We start from the raw sequence: 23,737 nt of genomic DNA, 5'->3' as shown, positions 1-23,737 counted from the left end.
GAAAAACAGGAGACAAAAATTTGTGAAATGAAGGCTTTGTATTTGGAATTAGTTAAGGAAAGAACATTTATTGCCAGGAAAATGGAAAGCTTTGAAAACCAATTAAGGAAAAATAATTTGAGACTTCTTAATTTTCCTAAATGTCCCTTAATTTCACCAATGGAGATGGCAAGAAAGTACTTTAAAGAAATTCTGCTTATTTCAACAGAAAGTTTGTCACCTATGGTTAGAGCAAATTATTTTCAAATAAAGAAACCTGTGGAAGTGTCTACTCCAAATGAGATTCAAGGAGCAAATGAAGTGGATACTAATTTAACAACTTTTCTAGAAAACTCTTTAGAAGCTATAACGGAAAGGAAAACCTTGTTAATAACTCTTGCTTTGGAAAGTGATAGAGAATACGTCTTATGGTTGTATTTTCGTCATATAAATGATTAGTTTTTAGGTTCTAATGTACGAATATTTCCAGACATGTCTTTAAGATCTCAGAGGCAGAGAAAGGAATTTTTGGCATTGAGGCCAAGAATCCTAGCCCTGGGAGCAAATTTTTTGTTGAAATTTCTTGTAAAATGTTTTGTTAACTACCAGAATAAGAATTATCTATTTTTTTGAAGCTAAACAACTGTTAGGATTTATAGAATCAAAAGAGCAAGTAGTGCCCGTAGCTGAAAATGTATAACTTGTCATAACCGGCTGTAGGATCTGCAGATAAGTGCCGCTTCCAAGTTTGAATAAGATTTTTTCTTTTTCCATTAATTTTTTTTTCCTAAGTCTCTCTCAATATGGTGGACTAAATATGCTGATTTAAAAAATAAGGAATTAACCTAAAATCACTGGGTTAAGTGGAATTAGGTTTATAACTTTTCTGTTAATAACTTTTATAAATCTGTATGCAAGTATTTAATTTGCTTGTTTGAAATTTGACAAACTGAATAAATTAAAAAGAAAAGAAAAAAAATCACTATTGAAATAGGACAATAATTCAGGATTGAAGATAGCAATACAAAAATATGATTTTCCTGAAGAATTTTATACAGCGAGGCTGACAAAATATAACTTTGGCCTAGATTTGCAGAAATAATCAGGTGATGATTCTTATGAAATAAAGCTTTGCTAGATTATATGAAGTTACAGAGAGGAGATATATATTTTATTGATAAACTGCCTTTGTGGCATCTCTTCCCCCTAAAGACACCCATCCAATTTGATGCTGGACAGACTAAGTGGGAAGATTCTTCATATTGACTTCGGTGACTGCTTTGAGGTAATCTGTTATATAGAAATTGGCCATTTGTTTTGGTGTTAGCTAGTTTTGTTTGGCTTTGAATACAGGCAGCCCCCGGGTTAAGAATGAGTTACGTTTTTAAAGCTGTTCTTATGTCAGATTTGTATATAACTCAGAACTTGTAGATTTTAAGATTCTTGCTGCTTACCTCTGCTCTCAGCTGACAAAAGGGCCAACTGTCCCTACCAGTGTTCCCTCTAAGGTACAGCATGCACAGCCACACACTGTTCTTAATGTGGCCAGGCTTCATTCCTGAATCTGCTGCAGGAGAAGTGTAGGAGTCTATGCCACTAGAAATACTGCTCGGTGAAATCAAATGAAGCCGTAACCGCATTCTTATGTTCAAACAATTTTATTTATGAAAACAGCGAATTTCAAAGTCGAGTAAGAAACAATGGAACATCAGCAGCAGCAAAGAGAAACAGTCATCATCAGTTTTATACATAAAAAGCAAAAATCACCTATCCAACTATTCCCCACTAACAGACCTAGGTCCCTAAGCAAAACAAAGCACACAAGGGCCCTGGACACTTATGAGCCCTGGAGTGGGCCATCCATCATCCTTCCCCCCACTCTGACTGGTAAACTGTTATATCAGATGAATAATGTACAAAAAGAAGCCCCCCAGAACAGAGAACACCCCCCACCCCCTTCCCTACCCAAATAGCGCTGTCGCGTAGCCAAATTTCAAACGGACCAGATCTATTCCCCCTACCCCCCAGCCTAAATTAGGACAGCCACATAAGTATTGCACTACGGCCCTTGGGATGCAAGGACTGCAAATAGGGTTCCCAGATGCTTCCGCTTCTGTAACCCCCTGGCATTCCTTGCCTTCCAGGTAGCCAACTAATCGTAACCGCATTCTTAAGTACGGGTTGTACTTAAGTCAGGTGCCTATAACTCAGGGACTGCCTGTATAATTATACTGGCTGAAAATATAAAGTCTGAATACTCAAAGAAATTAATGATATACATGCACATCCAGAATGGGTGGGTAGGAGGAGGGAAATGTATTTTGAGGATTTAAATTACGTAATTCTAATATTGTAATCACATCATATGTCTTATTGTATTAATAATTGGGAGGATGGGAGAAAATGATTGTTTTATGTATTATTTGTGTAATTAATAGTGCATTTTATGCAGTATTTTATGTTCAATTAATTGTATTGCACTGTCGAAGTTTGAAAATCAATAAAGATTTAATTTTTTTTTTTTTTTTTAAATGATATACATGCACACAAAACTCTTTCCATGCCTCATAGTTATGGGATTTCTGGCTACATTATAGGTTGCCATGACGAGAGAGAAATTCCCTGAGAAAATTCCATTTCGACTGACAAGAATGCTGACAAATGCTATGGAGGTAATTGTGAATTATCCAGTAGCACACTTTAACTATCTCTCTTGCGACTCCCCCCCCCCCCCTTCACGTCCTGTGCTGCAGAGCACAAATTACACAAATCTGCTTAGATGTGAGGAAAGGTAAGAATGAATTTTCTTTGGGAATTGTGTAAGAAAATTACATTATTTTTTCCCCTGCTGCCCTCCCATGTGTTTTTATGCTACATATGTGCTCCTGATTACATACTATAACAGAGCCTAAGAACAATATCTCTAATCCTTGGCCTATGATTTTCCGAGCCTTTTCTGTGTGTATAGATATTCTAAGTGGCATCCAACTCTAGAGGATTCTTTTAGCGAACAATAATACCTGTAATGATCAGGTTCTTTTTGGTTTCTGAAGGTAACTGGTCTAGATGGTAACTACAGGATTACATGTCACACCGTGATGGAAGTGCTCCGGGAACACAGAGACAGTGTGATGGCTGTTCTGGAAGCCTTTGTCTATGATCCTTTATTGAACTGGAGACTGATGGACAGTAAGTACCAGGAGAAAAGGAACTAAAATTAAGATTACATAGTGATCTGCCAAAATAATGAATACAGAGGCTCAGATTAAAAAAAAGAACGAGAACCTTCTTGTCTTACAAGGAAGTCAGCATTGTGGTTTTATCTGGCTAAACCATAAAATATAATCCCAAGTCAAGGTTCCAATAGAGAGAATTCAAACAATATTTTAGGCCTAGAAAATGTAGTTCACTGCATGATTGCATCGCATGAAATGAAAAATATAAGCAGTATCTGCTGTAGACTCTGATTTGGATGATGGTGTTCTGTAATCTGGGTGGAAGAATATTCTAGGTCAGTTTCATGATACACAAAATTTCTAAGAATGAAAATTATCCCCTCTAAGGGGGTCATTTTATAATAGGGTATCTCTAAAAAAAAAAAAATTTCCAGGTTGTGTCTTTTGAAGATAACATAGGCTTCTAGAACTATCCCAAGCAGTACACAGATTTGCAACTGCATGTACACAGACACATTTTCTAAAAGTGTGTGGTTATATTTGGAAACTTGCTGCACTTCTTCGAAGGAGTAAATGGGCACATAGACAAGGGTGACCCAGTCGACATCATCTATCTAGATTTTCAGAAGGCGTTCAACAAGGTTCCGCATGAGCATCTACTTTGAAAAATTGTGAGCCATGGAATCGAGGGTGATATACTCACGTGGATTAAAAATTGGTTGGCGGATAGGAAACAGAGAGTGGGGGTGAATGAACAATACTCGGACTGGAAAAGCAATACGAGTGGAGTGCCGCAAGGTTCGGTGCTCGGTCCTGTGCTCTTCAACATATTTATAAACGACCTAGAAATTGGCATGATGAGTGAGGTGATTAAATTTGCGGACGATACAAAGTTATTCAGAGTAGTGAGGACACAGAAGGATTGCAAAGACCTACAAAGAGACATAAATACGCACGAGGAATGGACCGCGAAATGGCAAATGAGGTTCAACGTGGATAAGTGCAAGGTGATGCATGTGGGTAACAAAAATCATATGCATGGATACAGGATGTCTGGTACTATACTCAGAGAGAACCCCCAGGAAAGAGACTTGGGAGTACTTGTAGACAAGTCACTGAAACCGTCCGCGCAATGTGCGGCAGTGGCGGAAAGGGCAAATAGAATGCTAGGAATGATTAAGAAGGGGATCACAAACAGATCTGAAAAAGTTATCATGCTGTTATACCGGGCCATGGTATGCCCCCACCTGGAATACTGCATCCAACACTGGTTGCCGTACATGAAAAAGGACATAGTACTACTCGAAAGGGTCCAGAGAAGAGCAACGAAAATGGTTAAGGGACTGGGGGAGTTGCTGTACAATGAGAGGCTAGAGAAACTGGGCCTCTTCTGCCTTGAAAAGAGAAGACTGAGAGAATGATCGAAACAGTCAAGATATTGAAGGGAATTGACTTAATAGAGAAAGAGAGATTGTTCACCCTCTCCAAGGTGAAGAGAACGAGAGGGCACTCGCTAAAGTTAGAAGGGAAAAGATTCCATACAAACAAGGAAGTTTTTCTTCACTCAGAGAGTGGTAGAAACCTGGAATGTTCTTCCGGAGGCTGTTATAGGGATTCAAGGGATTCAAGACAAGGTTGGATAAGTTCCTACTGGAACAGACATACCCAAGTAAGGCTAGACTCAAATAGGGCACTGGTCTTTGACCTAAGGGCCGCCGCGTGAGCAGACTGCTGGGCACGATGGACCACTGGTCTGACCCAGCAGCGGCAAATCTTATATTCTTATGTCACCATATGTCTGACTGAACTTAGCCCAAAAGAATATCTATAAATACAGTATATCACATAAAAGTAGGCAGTGTTGCTGCGTGCCTATTGCAGAGTTATATAATAGCCATTTTTTTGTGTGCAAAGAAAAGATTAGGTTCTTACCTTGATAATCTTTCTAATAAATAGGCACATCATGCTGGAACTGATGGGTAGTCAATCCCTGGTCACAAGATCCTGTGTAGAGAGCCTCACTTATATTTTTCTGCTCTGCCTCCCTTTACTCTGGGCTGTCCTGCAAGTGCTCAGTTCATATCAAAGCAGGTGGTCAACCCTAGAAAGGAAACATAACAGGGAGGGGTACAGGAATACTCCCCAAGAAACAAGTCTGTTCTACTCATATCAAAACATTTAACTCTAATTAACCATAGCCATTTAAACAAGGTGGAACGAACAAGCCACCCACCTGAGTGTAATCTGCACTAATAGTCCAGGAGCTCTAAAAATACTTCTTGATTCCTTCTCGATAGCAATGTTCTTCTCTATCCTTATCATTGTTGGATACAAACAAGATATCTTGTAAGCAGACATGTCTGGGACAGAAAGCAGGCTTATGAATATCTGACAGAGTCCTAGCGAGGGCCTAAAGGACTAGATTAAGACTCCACTTAGGGAACGGTGGACATACTGGCAGATACAGGCGTAATGCTCCCTTCAAAAATCTTGAAACGTCTGGATGAGAGGCCAATGTCTTTTGTTAGCTGAGTTTTGAACCATGACAGACTCACAATCTGTACTTTGAGGGTGCCAACCACCAGGCCATTTGCAAGCCCAACTTGAAGGAATGCTAGAACCAGAAAAATTGGGGCCGTGACTGGATCTGTCCCCTTCTGTGCATACAGACCTGGAAGCAACTCCAGGCCTTCGCATAGGTGACCAATGTGGACTGCATGTTGGACCTCAGGGGAGTGGCAATGCCTACTTTTGAATCTTTTTACACTAGAGCTGCTCATTCAAGAGCTATGCTGTTAGGCCAAAGTTCTCTGGATCCTGGACCCTATATGGGCAGCCCCAGATGACAGGGTAGTCTGGGACCTTGGTCCATCTGTAGATGGACCAGGTCTGCATACCACGGTTGTCTGAACCAGTCCGGAGCCACAAGAACTACCAGCTCTGGGTGTGATGTTATTATTCTCGGCACTCTTCCTATCATGGGCCAGGAAGGGAACACGTATAGAAGTCACCTTTTTGGGATCCGAGCCTTCCAGGCAAGCAGCAGAATCCTTGATGACTGAAGATCCAGACTGGGACAGAATCCACTTCATCTCAGTCCTCCTTTGATTGGTCCCCCAACTCTTGTGCTGAGGGACAAAAGCATTTTAGTGGGAGAAGCCCTTGGTGCAACTAGCACCGCCACTCCCAAGGAGTCCCTGCAGCTGTTGTAGGTCAAGTATGCCTCATACATCATACTGACAAATTCTGGAGCATAACCTTGTCCAGGCCGCCCATAGGATCACTGCAGGCACTCTTGTGATCCGCCGGCAGATGTGCAGCTGCGCGCCAGAGACGCACTTTCTCCATTTCCTAGCTCCAACTGGGATTTCAGACCTGGCACTCAAGCCATCTGGGATCCCATACCCTCAGAGGGGCTAAGCCAGTGGCTCCCACCCCCCTCATGTGCTGTGCAGCATGTGGAGCATGGATGGTCCTCGACGCGTCATCCAGTGCAAATCTGGCATGAATCTAACACATTCTGACCTGAGGAGTCCATCTAGCCAAATTTTGTGCCAAATTAAGTTGATTTGAGATGGACAGAGGTTTTTATTTCAAAATCAGGAAATCCAAGATGGCTGCTGTGGCAGTGATTTTTGGTACTAAAAATGGCCCATGGGAGCTAAACGGGGACCCAGAATATTCTGAAATTAGGATTATAGGGGTGAGGGGGCCCTGTCCCTAACCACAGAAACCACCAAAAATCCATTTTAGAGACCCCCCGATTTTGTCTTATAGGTTTTGCTTGTGCTGGAACTGCAGACAAGCCTGGAATGCGGATAGCTTATTTCTTCGGATTGCTTCAGTTTCCTGACCGTACTGGGACCTCAACCCCCACTGGAACAGGTGTGCATACAAAGGGGGGAAGAAAAAGCAGTCCTTTATCCTGGCATAAAAATCATCTATGGAGCTACTCAGCCTACGCTCAAGCTCTCTGAACAAAATCTTAAGCGAGCTTTACTCCCAAGGAAATGATCTCTGAGTTTCTGGACTGATAATGCAGGATCCTCCTTGGCTGCAGACTTCTACTCTTATAGCCTGCATCCTTACGCAGCCAGAGATGTCCTGAAACCAGGAGCCTCTGCAGCACTAAAAATCCTTGCAACCAGATAACCCAAAAGTAAAGAAAAATAACACGAGCAGATGAGACAGACTCCTACCATCTTGGATGTAGAGAGTGAAACTGAGCACGTGCAGGACAGCCCAGCATGAAGGGAAGCAGAGCGGAGCGGAAAAATGTAAGTGAGGCTTTTACACAGGTTCTCGCAACCAGGGATTGACTACCCATCAGTTCCAGAATGATGTGCCAATTGCACTAGAAACATGCTTTACATGTAGAAAATGCTTTATAAAATTCTCCTTTAAGTTTGAAGACAGATATATGTTCATAGAGATCTTCAACCTAAAGAATACATGAAACAGCTCTCTGCCATTGTAAAGCTGGGAATATAGCTATACAGTTAACACAGTTTATATAACTTGTATTGGCTCATATTTACAAAGTCTTAGCACCTATTCTTTTATTTTAGATTTAGGGTAAATTGATGCAAGAGTTTGGTTCCAAGCCAGGGATGTTTTAAAAGATAGGCTAAATATAGTCATTGGTGGTTGCTGCACATATGAAAACATGGACTATTTCCATGTTCCATATTTCAGAAATGTCAAAATACCTAACATCCTGCTACATGTAGATGATTGACAGTGTGGAGAGCATTGGCAGTATTCATAAAAAGAGTTCATTGTTAAAAAGATTCAATACAAATTAATATTTTTCAGCAAACACAAAAGGGACTAAGCGTTCACGAACACGAACAGATTCCTATTCAGCTGGCCAGTCAGTGGGTAAGTGCAGCCATACCTTTTATTATATCATAAATGTCCTTGGGTCAACCCAACAGCTGTTCTGAAATACTTTGGCTAATTCAGTCAGCTGGGGATGCTTCGGAGGCAAGGTTTACACCCCCTGGAAAAAGTCTGAGCCATCAGAGCAGATGCATAGGCCTGAATCAGGGTGTGTGCATCTGTGAGCCCTGCTCATTAGCTAGGGCTGTGATGACTGGACTAAATGAGGAAGGGGTGTCTGGCTTCTAAAATGAGGAAAACCCCTGGGTATTACAAATGAAGGTGTTTGTCGGATCTCAGCTGCAGTTCCAATTGAACTGAAAACCCAGAAGAGCAGATGGAAAAGTGAGTCCAAAGGAAAAAAATAAGATCTTCATTGGAGAGATTGTTTCAGCATTACAATCAAAGCAGACAAGGAAATCAGAAGAAGAGAAAATTTGAGAATGGTCATGTGCTAAAAATCTTTATTTTGAACTTGATTGGAATTACATCTAAATAATATATTTAAAGAAAGAATTGGTCTTTTTCGGAACATAAAATGATAACAGTATTTTTGCCAGCAAATTGAGAAAAAATTTTCATGACGTCATCACTGTTCTTATGAAGTGGTACTTAGCTATATACTTTGTGTCTAGCAGATAGCAGACTGCTGTAGCAAGAATGATTAGGCTCTCATAGCTTTGGGCTTTGAATATTTTCCTGGTGAAGCAGCATTCAGTCTGTTGCTCCTGGGGCAACAGTCTGTAAGCTGCATTTCTTGGTAGAGCACCACGGGAAAGGAAAAGGGGATAGAATTTGATATATTGTCTGCAAATTATACACGGGTACTTATTTCGTACCTACAATGGGAATCAAACCCAGTTCTCTCTTGTTTCCCTCTGCCAACTTCTCATTTTATTCTAGCAAAAGGTAGTATATATATATATATATATATATATATTTTTTTTATTTTTTTTTTTGCCATAATAAACAAGAGAATCACTTCCACGAGTCAATACCAAGCAAACAAACAATGGAGGGAGAAATGGCAAGCTGGACTAGCTCCCCAGCAGAGGGCTTAGTGTGAGAATGCTGAAGATTCCTCCTTCTGTATCATTTTTTAGCTTGACTTTCTTCCAACTAAAATAGTGTACCCAATAAAAAATATTTACATCGAATGCAATGAGAGAGTTACTAAACAGCCATATATACCTGAGAGCATGACTTCTGATGCAGGCCGTTTGAGCCGAAACACCTGTGTGTTGAGTCATTGAATGAATAGAGTTTTGAAACATTTCAGCACATCTGTATCTTTGGACACCTCCAATATAAATATTTTTGTTTTCTCTTATGTAGAGCAATTTTCAAGTTCAATGTTTATTTAGGGTTTACCCCCATCTATCAAACAAGATGTCTAGGTGGCTTAACAATTTTAAAGAGTTAGAAAGAATAATAGAATGACAAAGAGAATGGATACAGGGTATGAACTACAATTCCTGACAGGAAAGGGTGGGGGTGCAAATGAGGCTGCTGTTTGCATCTCCAGCAATAAGGGTATCAGGCAAAAGCATAATAGAAAAGGAAGGTCTTAAGGTCTGCTTTGAATTCCTGAAAGAAGAAAGAAAGTCTAAGATGGGGGGAGGGGGAAACAGAAACTTGCATATCAGGGAGTGAAAGCGACGAGGGAAAGGATTTACGTCACTGGGTGCAGGAAGCTGAAGAAGGAACACACTGGGGCTGGTCACTTATAAGAAAGGAAAGTCCTGACCTGCAATGTAGAGGTGTGGCGGCTGCTTTCATGATTCAGATGGATTAAGCATTGGAAGCCATTTTGGAGTGTTGTTCAGTGAATTACAGTTTGGGTTCCAACTATCCCCTGAAGCAGCATAGAAGTTAATAAGATGTTTTTTCAGTATTTATTGTAGTATTTATTGCTTAACGCAGCTGACGGGCGAAACATGGCTAAGTCGGGCAACAGTGTTTTATACCTGGGAGCTTGTTTCTCATTAAGGTCTGCTTTTGTGTATCTTCCAAGTTTGTCTTTTTGCCTTAATGTGATATTTTTATGCCTCTGCTTTCTTTATGCATTGGGATTGCTCTTAGACTGTGCTACCGTTTTTCATTTTTCCCATTAGAAATAATAGACACCGTGGAACTAGGTGAGACTACCCACAAGAAGCCTGGAACTACAGTGCCTGAATCCATCCATTCATTCAGTAAGGGCCTATTTTGATAACTTCATGTTACTCTATTGTTGATGTCATGGAGCCTTATGTACGGAACTAGGAAGCAAAGAGAGAAAGAGCCCCATTATGGGATGAAAAACACTCTTTATATACCACCTTTCTATGCTACAATTAAAGCAGCTTACATATTGCTTCAAGGTACATTAAAAATGTTATTATTTCTCTGTCTTGTAGTTGGTGATGGCTTAGTACAACCAGAAGCTCTAAATAAGAAGGCTATTCAGATTATTAATAGAGTTCGAGATAAACTCACGGGTGAGTAAAACATTTGCAAGAATAACTACATCACTGTCTACTGATCCTATCAGACAGCTCTCTCAGCTCTTTCCATCTGTACATATGCAGATAAGAGAAGGCTGAGTCCCAAGACTTAGGCTTTAATGATTTATTTATTCAATTTTCTATACCGTTCTCCCAGGAGAGCTCAGAACGGTTTACATGAGTTTATTCAGGTACTCAAGCATTTTCCCTGTCTGTCCTGGCGGGCTTACAATCTATCTAATGCAGTGGTTCCCAACCCTGTCCTGGAGGAACACCAGGCCAATTGGGTTTTCAGGCTAGCCCTAATGAATATGCATGAAGCAAATTTGCATGCCTATCACTTCCATCATATGCAAATCTCTCTCATGCATATTCATTAGGGTTAGCCTGAAAACCCGATTGGCCTGGTGTTCCTCCAGGACAGGGTTGGGAATCACTGATCTAATGTACCTGGGGCAATGGGGGGATTAAGTGACTTGCCCAGGGTCACAAGGAGTGCTGAGGCTGTAGCTTTAACCACTGCATCACACTCTCCCCAATTATTTATTTAGTTTATTTGCTTTTCAGGTATGGATCACTATACGAGATTCAAAATGTAGACTAAAAATAAAAATGGCATGAGAACAATTAAAATCTTTTATATATATTTAGATAAATTTGATTTGTTGTCTGTGCTCATGAAGTTGGCACACAGTTCATCAGAAGAGATTAGGAGGGGTTGAGGTGACAAGTCCATTTGAATTCTTTTTTATTTTAGCTCAGCAATATCCTCCTGCTTTTTGAACATCAGCTGATTCAGAACCAGGGCTGGGATCTGGTACAATGAATCTTCAATCACAACTACCTAGGAATCCACCCCTCTAATTTTATCCCCCTCCCCCCAAATGTATTTTAGCCTAATCCTTATAACGATAACTATTTGCTGAGGATTATATACCAGGGCTCTTTCCAGCACAGTGCAGTCATAGGCTCTAAATCCAGATTCTAGGTTTTTGTTTTGCCCTGTGGCTGTGACTTATGGTTTATAAGACTTGCATGAAAGAAGTTGTCATCTTAAAATAGCTTCATAGTTTATTAAAATCTGATTAAACGCTTTACATAAAATTCAAAGCGTTGTACAATAAAAGTTTTTAAATATTAATTAGGGAACGGACTACAAATAATAAACATAATCCTTATGAGACAGACAAACTTGAATGGGGAGAGGACAAGTAAACAAGAGGAAAAAGAAGGAATAACTACAGTTTGTGAGGAAAGAGAACATAAATGGATAAAAACAGTAGGATCTGACAAGGTAGGGATTGCTTAATAATAAAAAAGAAAAAAAAAGTGAGTTAATTGGCCGGGAATGGTCAACTGGTCAACTTACTTGTGCGCGGCTATCTGTTCATTTTCAGCAGCACTTAACCAGTTAGTGACACTGAAAATGACTGGTTAGTACTAAAGTGGAAGTCGGATATATCGGGGGAATTTCAGATGCTAACTAGCCTGTTTAGCACATAAATAGGACTACATAAATAGCTATCCTATCTTTATGCACTAGTCCTTAGCTGGTTAGTCTGAATATTGACTTAACTGGGCATGTACTAGCCATATTATAAAAAATAGAGCCTGCATAAGGCCCAGTGTTGAATTTCCAGTTTTAGTGCCAATAGTAGACAAAAAAATGCTGCCCGCAACTGTTTACAAGTCAGAAACACCAGAGGATGAAAGCAGTGAATTGTATTTTTTTAGAACTTAAGAATTTTCCGCTGCTGGGTCAGACCAGTGGTCCATCGTGCCCAGCAGTCCGCTCTCGCGGTGGCCCCCAGGTCAAAGACCAGTGCCCTGAGACCAGCCCTACCTGCATACGCTCTGGTTCAACAGGAACTTGTCTAACTTTGTCTTGAATCCCTGGAGGGTGTGGAATATTGTGCAAAGTGAACTTTGGAAAGCAGGAAGATTTTGATGGTTATTAGAGGAGCATTTGGTGTACATTGACATATAAATGCTGTTAAATAAGTCAGACCTATGTCAATTGATCTCTTGGCTAGTCCAAGTCACAAATAGTCAGCGAATCCCAAAATTTAGATTTAGTTCTGAGCTCATTTCCAGCAATGGGCAATGGCTCTCCCAAGTCTACCTGGCTACTCATTTTTTATGGACTTTACTTCTACGAGATTTTGCAAAACCTATTTTGAACTCTACTATATTAGTTGCATAGAATATCTAACTCTGGATTCTAACCCTTATCTTCCAGAAAGCAGTAAACTGCCTTTAATCCACAAGACTGGGCCCCATTTTAAGAATTCAAATAAAGTATGTTGTAATTATTTTTAAGTGGCCCTTGCATTATTGTGTGTTAAATAATTTGATTTTGTAGCAAAAGTAACAGGATGAAAGAAGAGTCAATATTTTGCTAGTTTCAGTGCTTCCAACAATAAAGTTTAGACTGGTTAAAGATGCTATCTCCCTTATGGGTTTTCTCAATTTAACTTTTAAAGGACGAGATTTCTCCCATGATGAAACTTTGGATGTTCCTACACAAGTGGAACTGTTAATTAAACAAGCAACATCCCATGAGAACTTGTGTCAATGTTACATTGGATGGTGAGTACTTCCTATTATGAACTATTTCAGTTGTAGCACCAAAGTAGTTCTAATCCCAGAAATTAGCCCAACCCAATAGCTCAGAATTTCTCTTTTGTATGTTATTGCTTTCTGCCTATAAACAACTTAGAACTGCCATTGACTGGTAATATGATATATAAAAATTATATAAATAAATAAAGTTGGTATATGGTTTATAAAAATGTGTCCCCGAAATGCTTCCCTTTAGTCCAGGGGTTCTCAAACCAGTCCTTGGAACACACCTAGCCTGTCATATATTTTCAGGATCTCCACATTGAATATGCATGAGAAGTCTGCATGCACTACTTCCATTATATGTAAATCTATCTCATGCATATTCATTGTGGAGATCCTAAAATCCTGACTGGGTGTGTCCCGAGATCGGGGTTTGAGAACCCCTGATTTAGTCTAATGACTTTTTCAGTAGCTTCAAAATCTCCCACCAGTGTTTGAGGTTGTTCCTGCCTTGTTTTGAACATAAGAAATTGGGTCAGACCAAAGATTGGTCTAACCCAGTATCCTGTCTCCAACACTATGCAAGAGACAAATTTTTAGGAAATAGGGTAATGTCCATCTGCTGTCACGTTCATCCAGTTTCTAGTGCTTATGATTTAAGGCTACATTAAAAGACAACATTCTTGACAGGTTTAATAGTCTATGAGGGCTCATTATCTGTACCGTATTTTCACGTAGATAACGCGCACCCGTGTAAAACGCGCACAGGGGTATAGCGCGTGGGAAACCGACATATATGTAAAAAGAATTTTATATACCGCGCACACCCGTATACCACGCATGCTGATCCGACTCTCCCGTCGCCTCTGGCCACCCCGACTCTCCTTTCCCCCGCCCCAACACTCCTCTCTCCCTTGAAGTCCTGTCCCCACCCTGAAAGCCTGATGCCCCCCCCCCCCCCGCAGGACCGCACGCACCCTCACCCCGAAGGACCGCTCGCACGCACTCCCACCCGCACCCCCACCCTGAAGGACCGCTCGCACCCCCACAGAAAGGGCGGGACCGCCGGAAGACGAAGCAGCGCAGACGCAGGCTTACAGAAGGGCCGGGACCGCCAAGAGGAAGCAGCAGGACACTGGTAGGAGCTTCTACATGATGAGCGGGGGGGGGGGGGGGTCGGGAGGCTGTGGGGGTGCGAGCGGTCCTTCAGGGTGGGGGTGCGGGTGGGAGTGCGTGCAAGCAGTCCTTCGGGGTGGGGGTACGTGCAAGCCACCACCTTCGGGGTGGGGGTGCGAGCGGTCCTGCGGGGGGGGGGGGGGTGAATCGGACGTCGGGGGGGAGGGGAACTATGTAAAAAAAATTTGTAAGACGCGCTCACAGGTATAACGCGCAAGGTTATGCACGATTTGTAAAAACCGTGTTTAACGCGCGCGTTATATGCGTGAAAATACAGTAAGCTTGTTTAATCTGTTTTCAAACCAGTTGTATAGTCGTGTAACATAGTAACATAATGAGCATTGAGACCAGTTGCCCCTGCAGCTTAAGATATCACCCAGCAGTACTTCATTTTTATTGTTTTACAGTTGTCAAGATAGATGTTTTTTTGTTTGTTTTTTTAATAATCGGTACTTTTCTTTTTCCTATTTAGGTGTCCTTTTTGGTAATTTAGAAGATTTTGAAATTCCTAGCTTTACTTGAAGATTTTATACTATATCTAAACAACCTCTATAGCCTGAATATGGACTGAAATATAGATCCTGGAAGATTCTTTTCAGTGTAAACATAAGGAAGTGAGAGGCTAGTTTGGATTAAAGTAGCACCATTGCTAAATAGTGTTAAGTTCTGACCTCGGACTAACAGACTGAAATCTACTGTAAATGACTTCTGAAGAGATCAGGCCCCACATTCAGTATACCTCTATCAGTCTGTGAATCAAAAGAACTCCTGAATGTCTGTTTGTGTCAATGCTGCCCATCATTACAGTTGTATTTGAGGATAAGAGACCTGGTTAATAATCAGATTTTGAATACTAGAATGATTAGGCTTGGTATTTCTTGAATTAATTTTCAGTAAAGGCATGTTAGTAGTCCTAATGCATAAGTAGATGGATGATTTAACAACAGGCATAGAAGAGGATGAAGGGATCCTTGGACAGTGAGGATTGTCGTATTACCATTGCAAGAATGTTTGTTTGCTTTGTCAAGAGGTAGAAATGTTCAGCTTTCAAATCCATTGGATAAAATGGTATTTCCCCATCCTGTTCTGGAGACTTACCTAACCAATTGGATTTTTGTATGTTAGATCTCCAAAGTATGGAAATCTCTCTATGGCTGTCTTGAAAACCCACCTTGTGCATATTCACTGTGCGTGTCCCAAAAACTCAACTACTTTAGATGTACCTCCAGGAGAGGATTGGAAACACTAGGATAAAAAAGGTTTGCGAGTGTGGCTATTGGCCATAAATGAGCCTGGACAGAAGAGATCCCAGAAATTATGCTGGATATATATATGAACAAATGAAATACTGAAAATAAATGTAATGTAAGAGAGAACAATTGACCAAGTGTGTCATATATTTGATTTTTTGTTGTTGTTGTTGCTAATAAACTTGATGAATTGAAAATATTTTGAAATGTTTGTATTTAATTATTAATAATGAGCACTAAAACTGATGTTCAAGAAATATTTCTGAGGGAATTCAGAAAATAGTGTGCAAAATTATATCCCCACTAAAATTGGTGCTAAGCACACAGGCACTGTATAGAATCTCGCTTAGGCGCAGATTCACACCTAACATTACCTCTTTTAGAGAAGAATGACTGGCTATGCACTCTAAATCTCAAAGAAGCATACACACATATTTCTATTCCCCCTGCTCACAGAAAATATCTTCACTTTCGTCTGGAAACACACCACTTCCAGTACAAAGCCCTTCCATTTTGGCTAGCATCAACACCCAGAGTGTTCACTAAGTGCTTGGTATTAGTGGCAGCGATACTTCTTTCATACAGCTTCCATGACTATTCCCTACTTGCACGACTAGTTGATCAACGTCTCCACACCCCAACATGCTCAGCAGGTTTTGCATGCCACCATTCAGCTTCTCGAGCTCCTGGGCTTGGTAGTCAATTATCCCTAATCTCACCTGGAGCCCACTCAAGACTTTGGAATTTATTGGAGCTCTTCTAGACACAAATCGGACATGCACTTTCCTCCCTAAGCAGAGACTCACTACACTACTTCAGCTCTGCCAAGAAGTCTCTTCTCGTCGACACCTGATGGCACGTCACATGTTATGACTTCTGGGTCATGTGGCTTCCACAGTATATGTGGTCCCATTTGCCCATATTCACCTTGGACATCTTCAGTGGGCTTTATCCTCCCAGTGATCTCAAGCAACCAGTCTTCTATCCCAGTGCGTGTCAGTGACCATGCAGCTCAGATGCTCCTTTCTATGGTGGATCTCTCCAGAGATCTTTTTCAGATACCACCTCATCAAAAGATTTTGATGACTGATGCTTCCATGTTAGGATGGAGAGTTCACTTAGATGGTCTCCACACCCAGGGATCTCACAGTTCTGTGGAGACATATCTTCACATCAACCTCCTAGAACTTTGAGTGTGTGGCGCAGTGGTTAGAACCACAGCCTCAGCACCCTGAGATTATGGGTTCAAATGCCAGGCTGCTCCTTGTGACCCTGGGCAAGTCACTCAATCCCCCAGGAACATTAGAGTGTATACCTACCAGGATAGGGAAAAGTGCTTGAGGACCTGAATGTAAAACACTTAGGCTATAAGTGGTATATAAATAAATACACACACACAAAATTCGCAATGCCTTCTTCATGTTCCAGAATCGTCTCCTCAATCAAGTAGTATTGATTCGGATAGACAACCAAATAGCCTTGTACTACATGAACAAGCAGGGTGAAACTGGATCTCACCGCCTCTGCCAAGAGGCCATCCAAATCTGGTCTTGGACCATTGCTCGCAACATTTTCCTGAAAGCAATATATCTAGCAGGAAAACATAATGTATTGACAAATTGAGCAGAATTCTGCAACCACATGAATGGTCGCTCAACACCTTCATCTTATGACAGATATTTGTGACTTGGGGGACCCCAGAAGTGGACCTAGTTGCTTCCCCCAACAATCACAAGACCCCTGTTTTCTGCTCCATGCTCCCAAATTGCCTGAAAATGAATGATTTCTCCTCGACTGACAAGGCAGGTTCCTCTATGTATTTCCTCCAATCCCTCTAGATGACACTGCTCAAGGTTTGCCAGGAACCAGCCACCATGATACTCATTGCGCCTTGGTGGCCATCTCAACCTTGGTTCCCTCTCCTCCTACAAATGAGTAAACAGGAACCAATTACTCTGCAAATCTTTCCAACACTGCTGACACAGAACGAGAGCTCTCTACTGCATCCCAATCTACGTTTTTTAGCTCTCACAGCGTGGTCTCTCTCTCTCCCAGCCAGTAGATACTCTTTTGCTGTCTGCACAAGTGTCGAGTTATCATTGAAGCATCTAGAAAGCCTTCCATATGGCGCTACTACCGCTTCAAGTGGACTCGCTTTTCATTGTGGTATAGTGGCAAATCTCTGGACTTTCATTTACAATAATGAAGGTAATTTCTAATAAATCCAAAATATTAAAAAAGTAACATTTTTGGTTTTACTGATATCTCTAAGGAAATCAAATCTTTATATATTTGGGTAAAATTAGGACCATATTTATTTATTTCAATTTATATCCCATCCTCCCAAAAAGCTCAGGAAGGGTTACAGGATAACATACATAGGTTCTCCACTGTTTAGTGAAACTATCTACAACACATAGGAGCAGAGCAATGGTGGCATACAATGAATGATCATGAGGAATTCATGTATGATGAGTCAGTCCACCTATAGAGTACTAGGTCTGTGGCTAGGTCATTGGAAGAGTAAGGTTTTTACTGCTTCTCTAGAATCCATCAGGCTATCCAGAGACCTGATCTGCATGGGCAGCAAGTTCCATAGTTTGGGGGGGGGGAGTGGGTAGAGAAGTGCTTGTGTGCTGTTTCCAATAGGAAGGATCTTCCGGGGGGGGGGGGGGGAAGGTGTTTGCTGAGCCATTTCTCATTTTCTGAGCAAAGGGAACAGCTCGACGTGTAAGGTTGCAGTTTGGCAGATCTTTGCTCACAATTCAGTTGGAGTCGAATGACAGCGGCGACCTTGGGAGACCCTTGATAAAGCACCTTTTCGTGCGAAACATGTCGGGTCTGACTCCCGGGTTTGGCTGAGATAAGTATTGAATACATTTTACACTTATTCATTGAAGAGATACAAAAAATATATATTTAAATAACAGTATAAAATGAAAAACTAACGAACAAAAAAGAAATCAAATTGACAGCCAATGATGAAGCGCCACAACATGCTTCCCACAGTATAAAACTATTACAGTGGTGGGGCTGAGGAGTCCTTTTGAATCGGAAGAAATACATTAACACTCAGTAAATCCAGCACCTATTGATATTATTATAGAAGTTGAAGGAACAGGCTGAATTAGAAAATTACTGCCATTTAATATTGAGCTTTTTATGGATAATGTGGCACCCCAGAGTGTCACTGCACTAGACATTGTCCAGAAGAAGCTAACAAATATCCAAGTTCCAAAACACATTTAAATTTTACTTGATTAGCAGTATGCTTGCTTTTTCTACCAATAAAAAGGTATCTCGGAACACTAAGCTGTTTTATTAAAAGGAAAGTTTTAGGGAGTTATCTAGATGATTAAAAAAGCAGTCATGTAAATAAATCTCTCAATAAAACTTTAAAAGTGAATACTATTCAATCAGATCTTCTTGAAAGTGAAACCCCCACATTTGCAGTTCTGTAACAGAGAGGGGAACTTATCAATGTGGGCTACTGTTAAAACATGTCTTAACTGTTAACACCAGATATTAGTAACCAGGATGGTGAAATAATACATGTTAAAGGTAGCCCACATTAATAACTTCCTCTCAAAAGGGTACTATTACTGATTTTCATGGGCATGGTAGCAGCTTCATGATTAGTCTCCACACCCACACTGAAAACCTGAACCCACTACCCATCCCTAGGTTCACATTACATATATTGACCCACCCACAATCATCCCCCAACACACTCTACCTGTTACCCAACCAAATCTCTGTATCCCTAACCTAGCCACAACACTCATTCAAAATTACACTACCTTCATAATACCAATGCCACAGTCTGTGTTCTATTTTAATATAATTACTCACCTTGCAAGCATGTATTCCCCCATCACAGGCCAGAGTAGATATGGTGACCTCTGTCACTTTCCCCAAAGGAAATCCTTACCACACAGACCTTAGGCTTAGCCCTATCACTCCCCCCTCACCCTCATCCAATAACCTCTAAATGGCATTGGCAAATGCAAGGTCTATAAGCAACAAAGAAACTACTAAATGACCTCCCTGCAGACAATAACTGGGACATCTTCCTAATTACCGAAACCTGGCTCAAAGACAATTACAGAGCTACCTTGGGTATGCTTTGCCCACCAGGATACCAAGCAATAGCCTGCTCACGCATCATCACTAGAGGTGAAGATGTAGCTGCCATCATTAAGTCCAACCTCAACCTAAGACTGATAGACACCAATACACTAGAATGCCTCACCTTTTTGATGGATCACAACAGAGACTTAACCTTGATATATACAGAACACCACACTCTCTCCAAAGACTCCAAAAAGGTATCACTACCAGAACCAAGGAAGTTATCCTCCCGCTGTACAGGGCAATGGTGCGACCGCATCTGGAGTACTGCGTCCAGTACTGGTCGCCGTACCTAAAGAAAGATATGGCGATACTCGAGAGGGTCCAGAGAAGAGCGACAAAAATGATAAAGGGCATGGAAAACCTCTCGTATGCTGAGAGGCTGGAGAAGTTGGGGCTCTTTTCCCTAGAAAAGAGGAGACTTAGAGGGGATATGATAGAAACTTATAAGATCATGAAGGGTATAGTGAAGGTAGAGAGAGACAGATTTTTCAGACTGGCGGGGGCAACAAGAACTAGAGGACACTCAAAAAAATTGAAGGGAGATAGTTTTAGAACAAATGCTAGGAAGTTCTTCTTTACCCAGAGGGTGGTGGACACCTGGAATGCGCTTCCAGAGGGGGTGGTTGAGCAAAGTACGGTTTTGGGTTTCAAAAAGGGATTGGACGAATTCCTGAGGGGTAAGGGAATCCAGGGGTACAATTAGAGGGTTACTATACAAGACAAAATGCTCTGGAGTAATAGATCACTACAGGTCATTGACCTGGGGGGCCGCCGCGGGAGCGGACTGCTGGGCATGATGGACCTATGGTCTGACTCGGCAGAGGCCATGCTTATGTGCTTATGTGCTTATGACTGTCTTAGATAACCTACTATCGATACATCCTTAGCATACTGGTCATCACATACAACCAAGTAATCATACTTAGAGACTTTAACTTAGCAAGCTACCCAAATGAAACTGGAGCCCCGTTGGGACTTCATCACTTCACTATGGGACCTAGGCTTCCAGCAAACGGTCCCCTCTGCGGGCCACATCCTAGACCTAATCTTTATTCAAAAAGACACTTTACTCACCACACAAACGCTAGTTTATACCATCAAACAAGTACCATGGTCCGATCACATTCAACCACACCTACACAATGAATCAACCGTCAACCAGGAAGCAACTCCAACATAAGATATACAATAACAACTCTATCAACCTAGAGGATCTCTCCATAGGCTTTTCAAACCTAGTGGGAACATGAAAACAAAATTCTCAATCTCTTGCCATCGCTGTGTCACACTTTTACCACCCTTTCTATAAAAAAAAGTATTTCTTTAGATTACACCTGAGCCTATCACCTCTTAACTTCATCCTATGCCCTCTCATTCCAGTTTCCTTTCAAATGAAAGAGACTTGACTCATGCGTATTTACACCATATAGGTATTTAGACATCTCCATCACATCTTCCCTCTCCTGCCTTTCCTCTAAAATATATATATTGACATCTTTTAAGTCTATCCCCATATACCTTATGATGAAAACCATGAACCATTTTAGTAGCCTTCTTCTGGACCGACTCCATCCTTTTTATATCTTTTTAAAGGTGCGGTCTCCGAAATTGTACACAATATTCTAAATGAGGTCTTACCAGTCTTATACCGGGGCATCAATACATCTTTTTTCCTACTGGCCATACCTCTCCCTATGCATTCTAGCTTTCACCATCACCTTTTTAACCTGTTTGGCCACCTTAAGATCATCATATATCACACTCAAGTCCCACTCTTCTGTCGTGCACATAAGTTCTTCACCCCCTAAACTGTACCGTTCCCTTGGGTTTTTGCAGCCCAAATGAATGACCTTGCATTTCTTAGCATTAAATTTTAGCTGCCAAATTTCAGACCATTCTTCAAGCTTCACTAGGTCTTTCTTCATATTATTCACACCATCCAGGCAGTATACTCTAGTGCAGATTTTCATATCATCTGCAAAAAGGCAAATCTTACCCAACAGCCCTTCAGCAATATCATTTATAAAAATGTTAAAGAGCAGGCCCAAGAACAGAACCTTGAGGCACACCACTGGTAACATCTCTTTCCTCAGAGTGATCTCCATTGATCACCCTCTCTTGCTTGGAGACTGAGAACAGACTGGATATATTAGGGGGAAGCATAGTTGCTGGTCATGGTGAGCTATTACCCATCCGTGAACTGGGCCAATTTGGAGAGTTGCTAAAGAATCTCCCTTAAGAGCCCAAAAATGCCATCTTCATAGTAACAGGGCAATCAGATCGCAGAAGGATAGCGAGGAACTCCAGAGTGACTTGTGTCAGTTAGAGAAATGGGCGGAGAAATGGCAGATGAAGTTTAATGTGGAAAAGTGCAAAGTAATGCATTTAGGCAGAAAGAACAAGGAACACGAGTATAGAATGTCAGGTGCAACTCTGGGTAAGAGCGAACAAGAAAAGGACCTGGGTGTACTGATAGATAGGACCCTGAAACCGTCAGCACAATGCGTGGCAGCGGCAAATAAAGCAAATAGAATGTTAGGCATGATAAAGAAAGATCGGAGAAAGTTATAATGCCGCTTTATAGGGCAATGGTCAGATCACACTTGGAATACTTTGTCCAACATTGGTCTCCCAACCTAAAGGATATAAAACTGCTGGAGAGGGTGCAGAGACGAGCAACGAAGCTAATAAAAGGTATGGAGAACTTGGAATACGAGTAACGACTTAAGAGACTGGGATTGTTCTCCTTTGAGAAATGGAGACTGCTAGGGGATATGATCGAGACTTTCAAAATACTGAATCGACAAAATACAGCAGGAAAAAAAATTATTTCCAATGCCCAATGTGACACGGATAAGAGGACATGGACTGAAGCTAAGGGGGGACAAGTCCAGGACAAATATCAAGAAGTTCTGCTTCACGCAACGAGTGGTGGACACCTGGAATGCTCTCCCAGAGGAGGTTATTGCAGAATCCACCGTTCTAGGATTTAAAAGCAAACTAGATGCAATCTCCTTACGAGAGGCATAGAGGGATATGGGTGACTAAAATTACACCAGGTGTACACCTGGCTGGGCTTCCGCGTGTGCAGATCGCCGGCTTGATGAACCGGTCTGATCCGGAGATGGCAGTTCTTATGTTCCTTCCCACCACTCGTTGCACACAGACCTGTATCCAAAAACCCTTCAAAACAGGACACACCACATGTTTAAAGGTACCTGTCTCCCCACAGCCCCTCCAAGTGTGTATCCCCATTCCCTCCATATCACTAATCAGCAAAGGCATCCTATACCAACGTGTCAATATCTTAATTGCATTTTCCAAGATCTGAGGGGCATAAGACACATGAAATGATCTTTAACAAATAAAACTCCATTCTTCTTCAGTGAGAGGATGGCCCATATCCAATTCCCACACTTTCATATATCTGGTTTTGAAATCGGTAGATTCATGTAGAAATTTATAGAGAAGAAAAAGCTTCTGCATACAGAAGTCAGCATAAAGGGAGTTAAAACGGTTTCTTTTGGGCCATTTGTAACCAGGAAGCAGGCAGAACATCTGAGCAGCCCCTCACCCACCCAGAGCAGCTCCATCACCACAAAGATTCAGCATCAACAGAGGAGGGGAGTGAGTCGAGCCACCATGAGAGAGTCATTCTGCCCCGACACTCCTGCTACATACTTCCATTAACAGAAGCCTAAAGGCACCAAACCTAAATACAGGGCAGCTCCATTGGCAACAGGAGTTGCCTCACTAGAATCCAGTATTGAAAGCGGAGGGAAGTAGAGTTAGGCCAGCATGTAGTCACTAAGCTCCCCCCCTCAAAAAAAAACCCCAAAACGCTCATGCAACGTGCACAAGCCAAAAGGTGGAATAGTATAATAATAATAATAATAAAAAATTTATTCTTGTATACTGCCCATCCACGAAGTTCCAGGCGGTTAACAACAAAGATGTATTCTTATTTTGAATGCATCATAATGGAGCTCCTTGTGGTTGAGGAGACATATGAATTGCTCTTATTTGTTATTCATCTCTGGGCCCCCATTATGCAGCAACACAGTGATCTTTTGTGTCATTTGGTTGAACT

At 41.4% G+C, this 23,737-nt stretch overlaps 1 protein-coding gene across 6 annotated transcripts in view; it reads left to right on the top strand.

Moving 5' to 3' along the window:
- Positions 1-15,712, top strand: part of MTOR (mechanistic target of rapamycin kinase) — a 203,531-nt gene extending 187,819 nt beyond the window's left edge. For 4 of the 6 annotated variants that reach the window (XM_033922776.1, XM_033922774.1, XM_033922778.1 and 1 more), the window contains 8 exons: positions 1,192-1,264; positions 2,577-2,651; positions 3,033-3,168; positions 7,971-8,036; positions 10,151-10,231; positions 10,436-10,516; positions 13,006-13,111; positions 14,736-15,712. In XM_033922776.1, the coding sequence (XP_033778667.1) occupies positions 1,192-1,264; positions 2,577-2,651; positions 3,033-3,168; positions 7,971-8,036; positions 10,151-10,231; positions 10,436-10,516; positions 13,006-13,111; positions 14,736-14,751 (634 nt within the window). In that variant the 3' untranslated portion in view covers positions 14,752-15,712. Of the gene's footprint in view, positions 1-1,191; positions 1,265-2,576; positions 2,652-3,032; positions 3,169-6,932; positions 7,433-7,970; positions 8,037-10,150; positions 10,232-10,435; positions 10,517-13,005; positions 13,112-14,735 lie in introns of those variants that run through there. The other 2 variants (XM_033922775.1, XR_004537146.1) reach the window with 2 other exon arrangements.
- Positions 15,713-23,737: the final 8,025 nt, after the last annotated feature.

The sequence above is a fragment of the Geotrypetes seraphini genome, chromosome 15 (genome assembly GCF_902459505.1).
Source record: "Geotrypetes seraphini chromosome 15, aGeoSer1.1, whole genome shotgun sequence".
NCBI classification, from domain to species: domain Eukaryota; kingdom Metazoa; phylum Chordata; class Amphibia; order Gymnophiona; family Dermophiidae; genus Geotrypetes; species Geotrypetes seraphini.
This window is presented reverse-complemented; position numbering and strand designations above follow the sequence as displayed.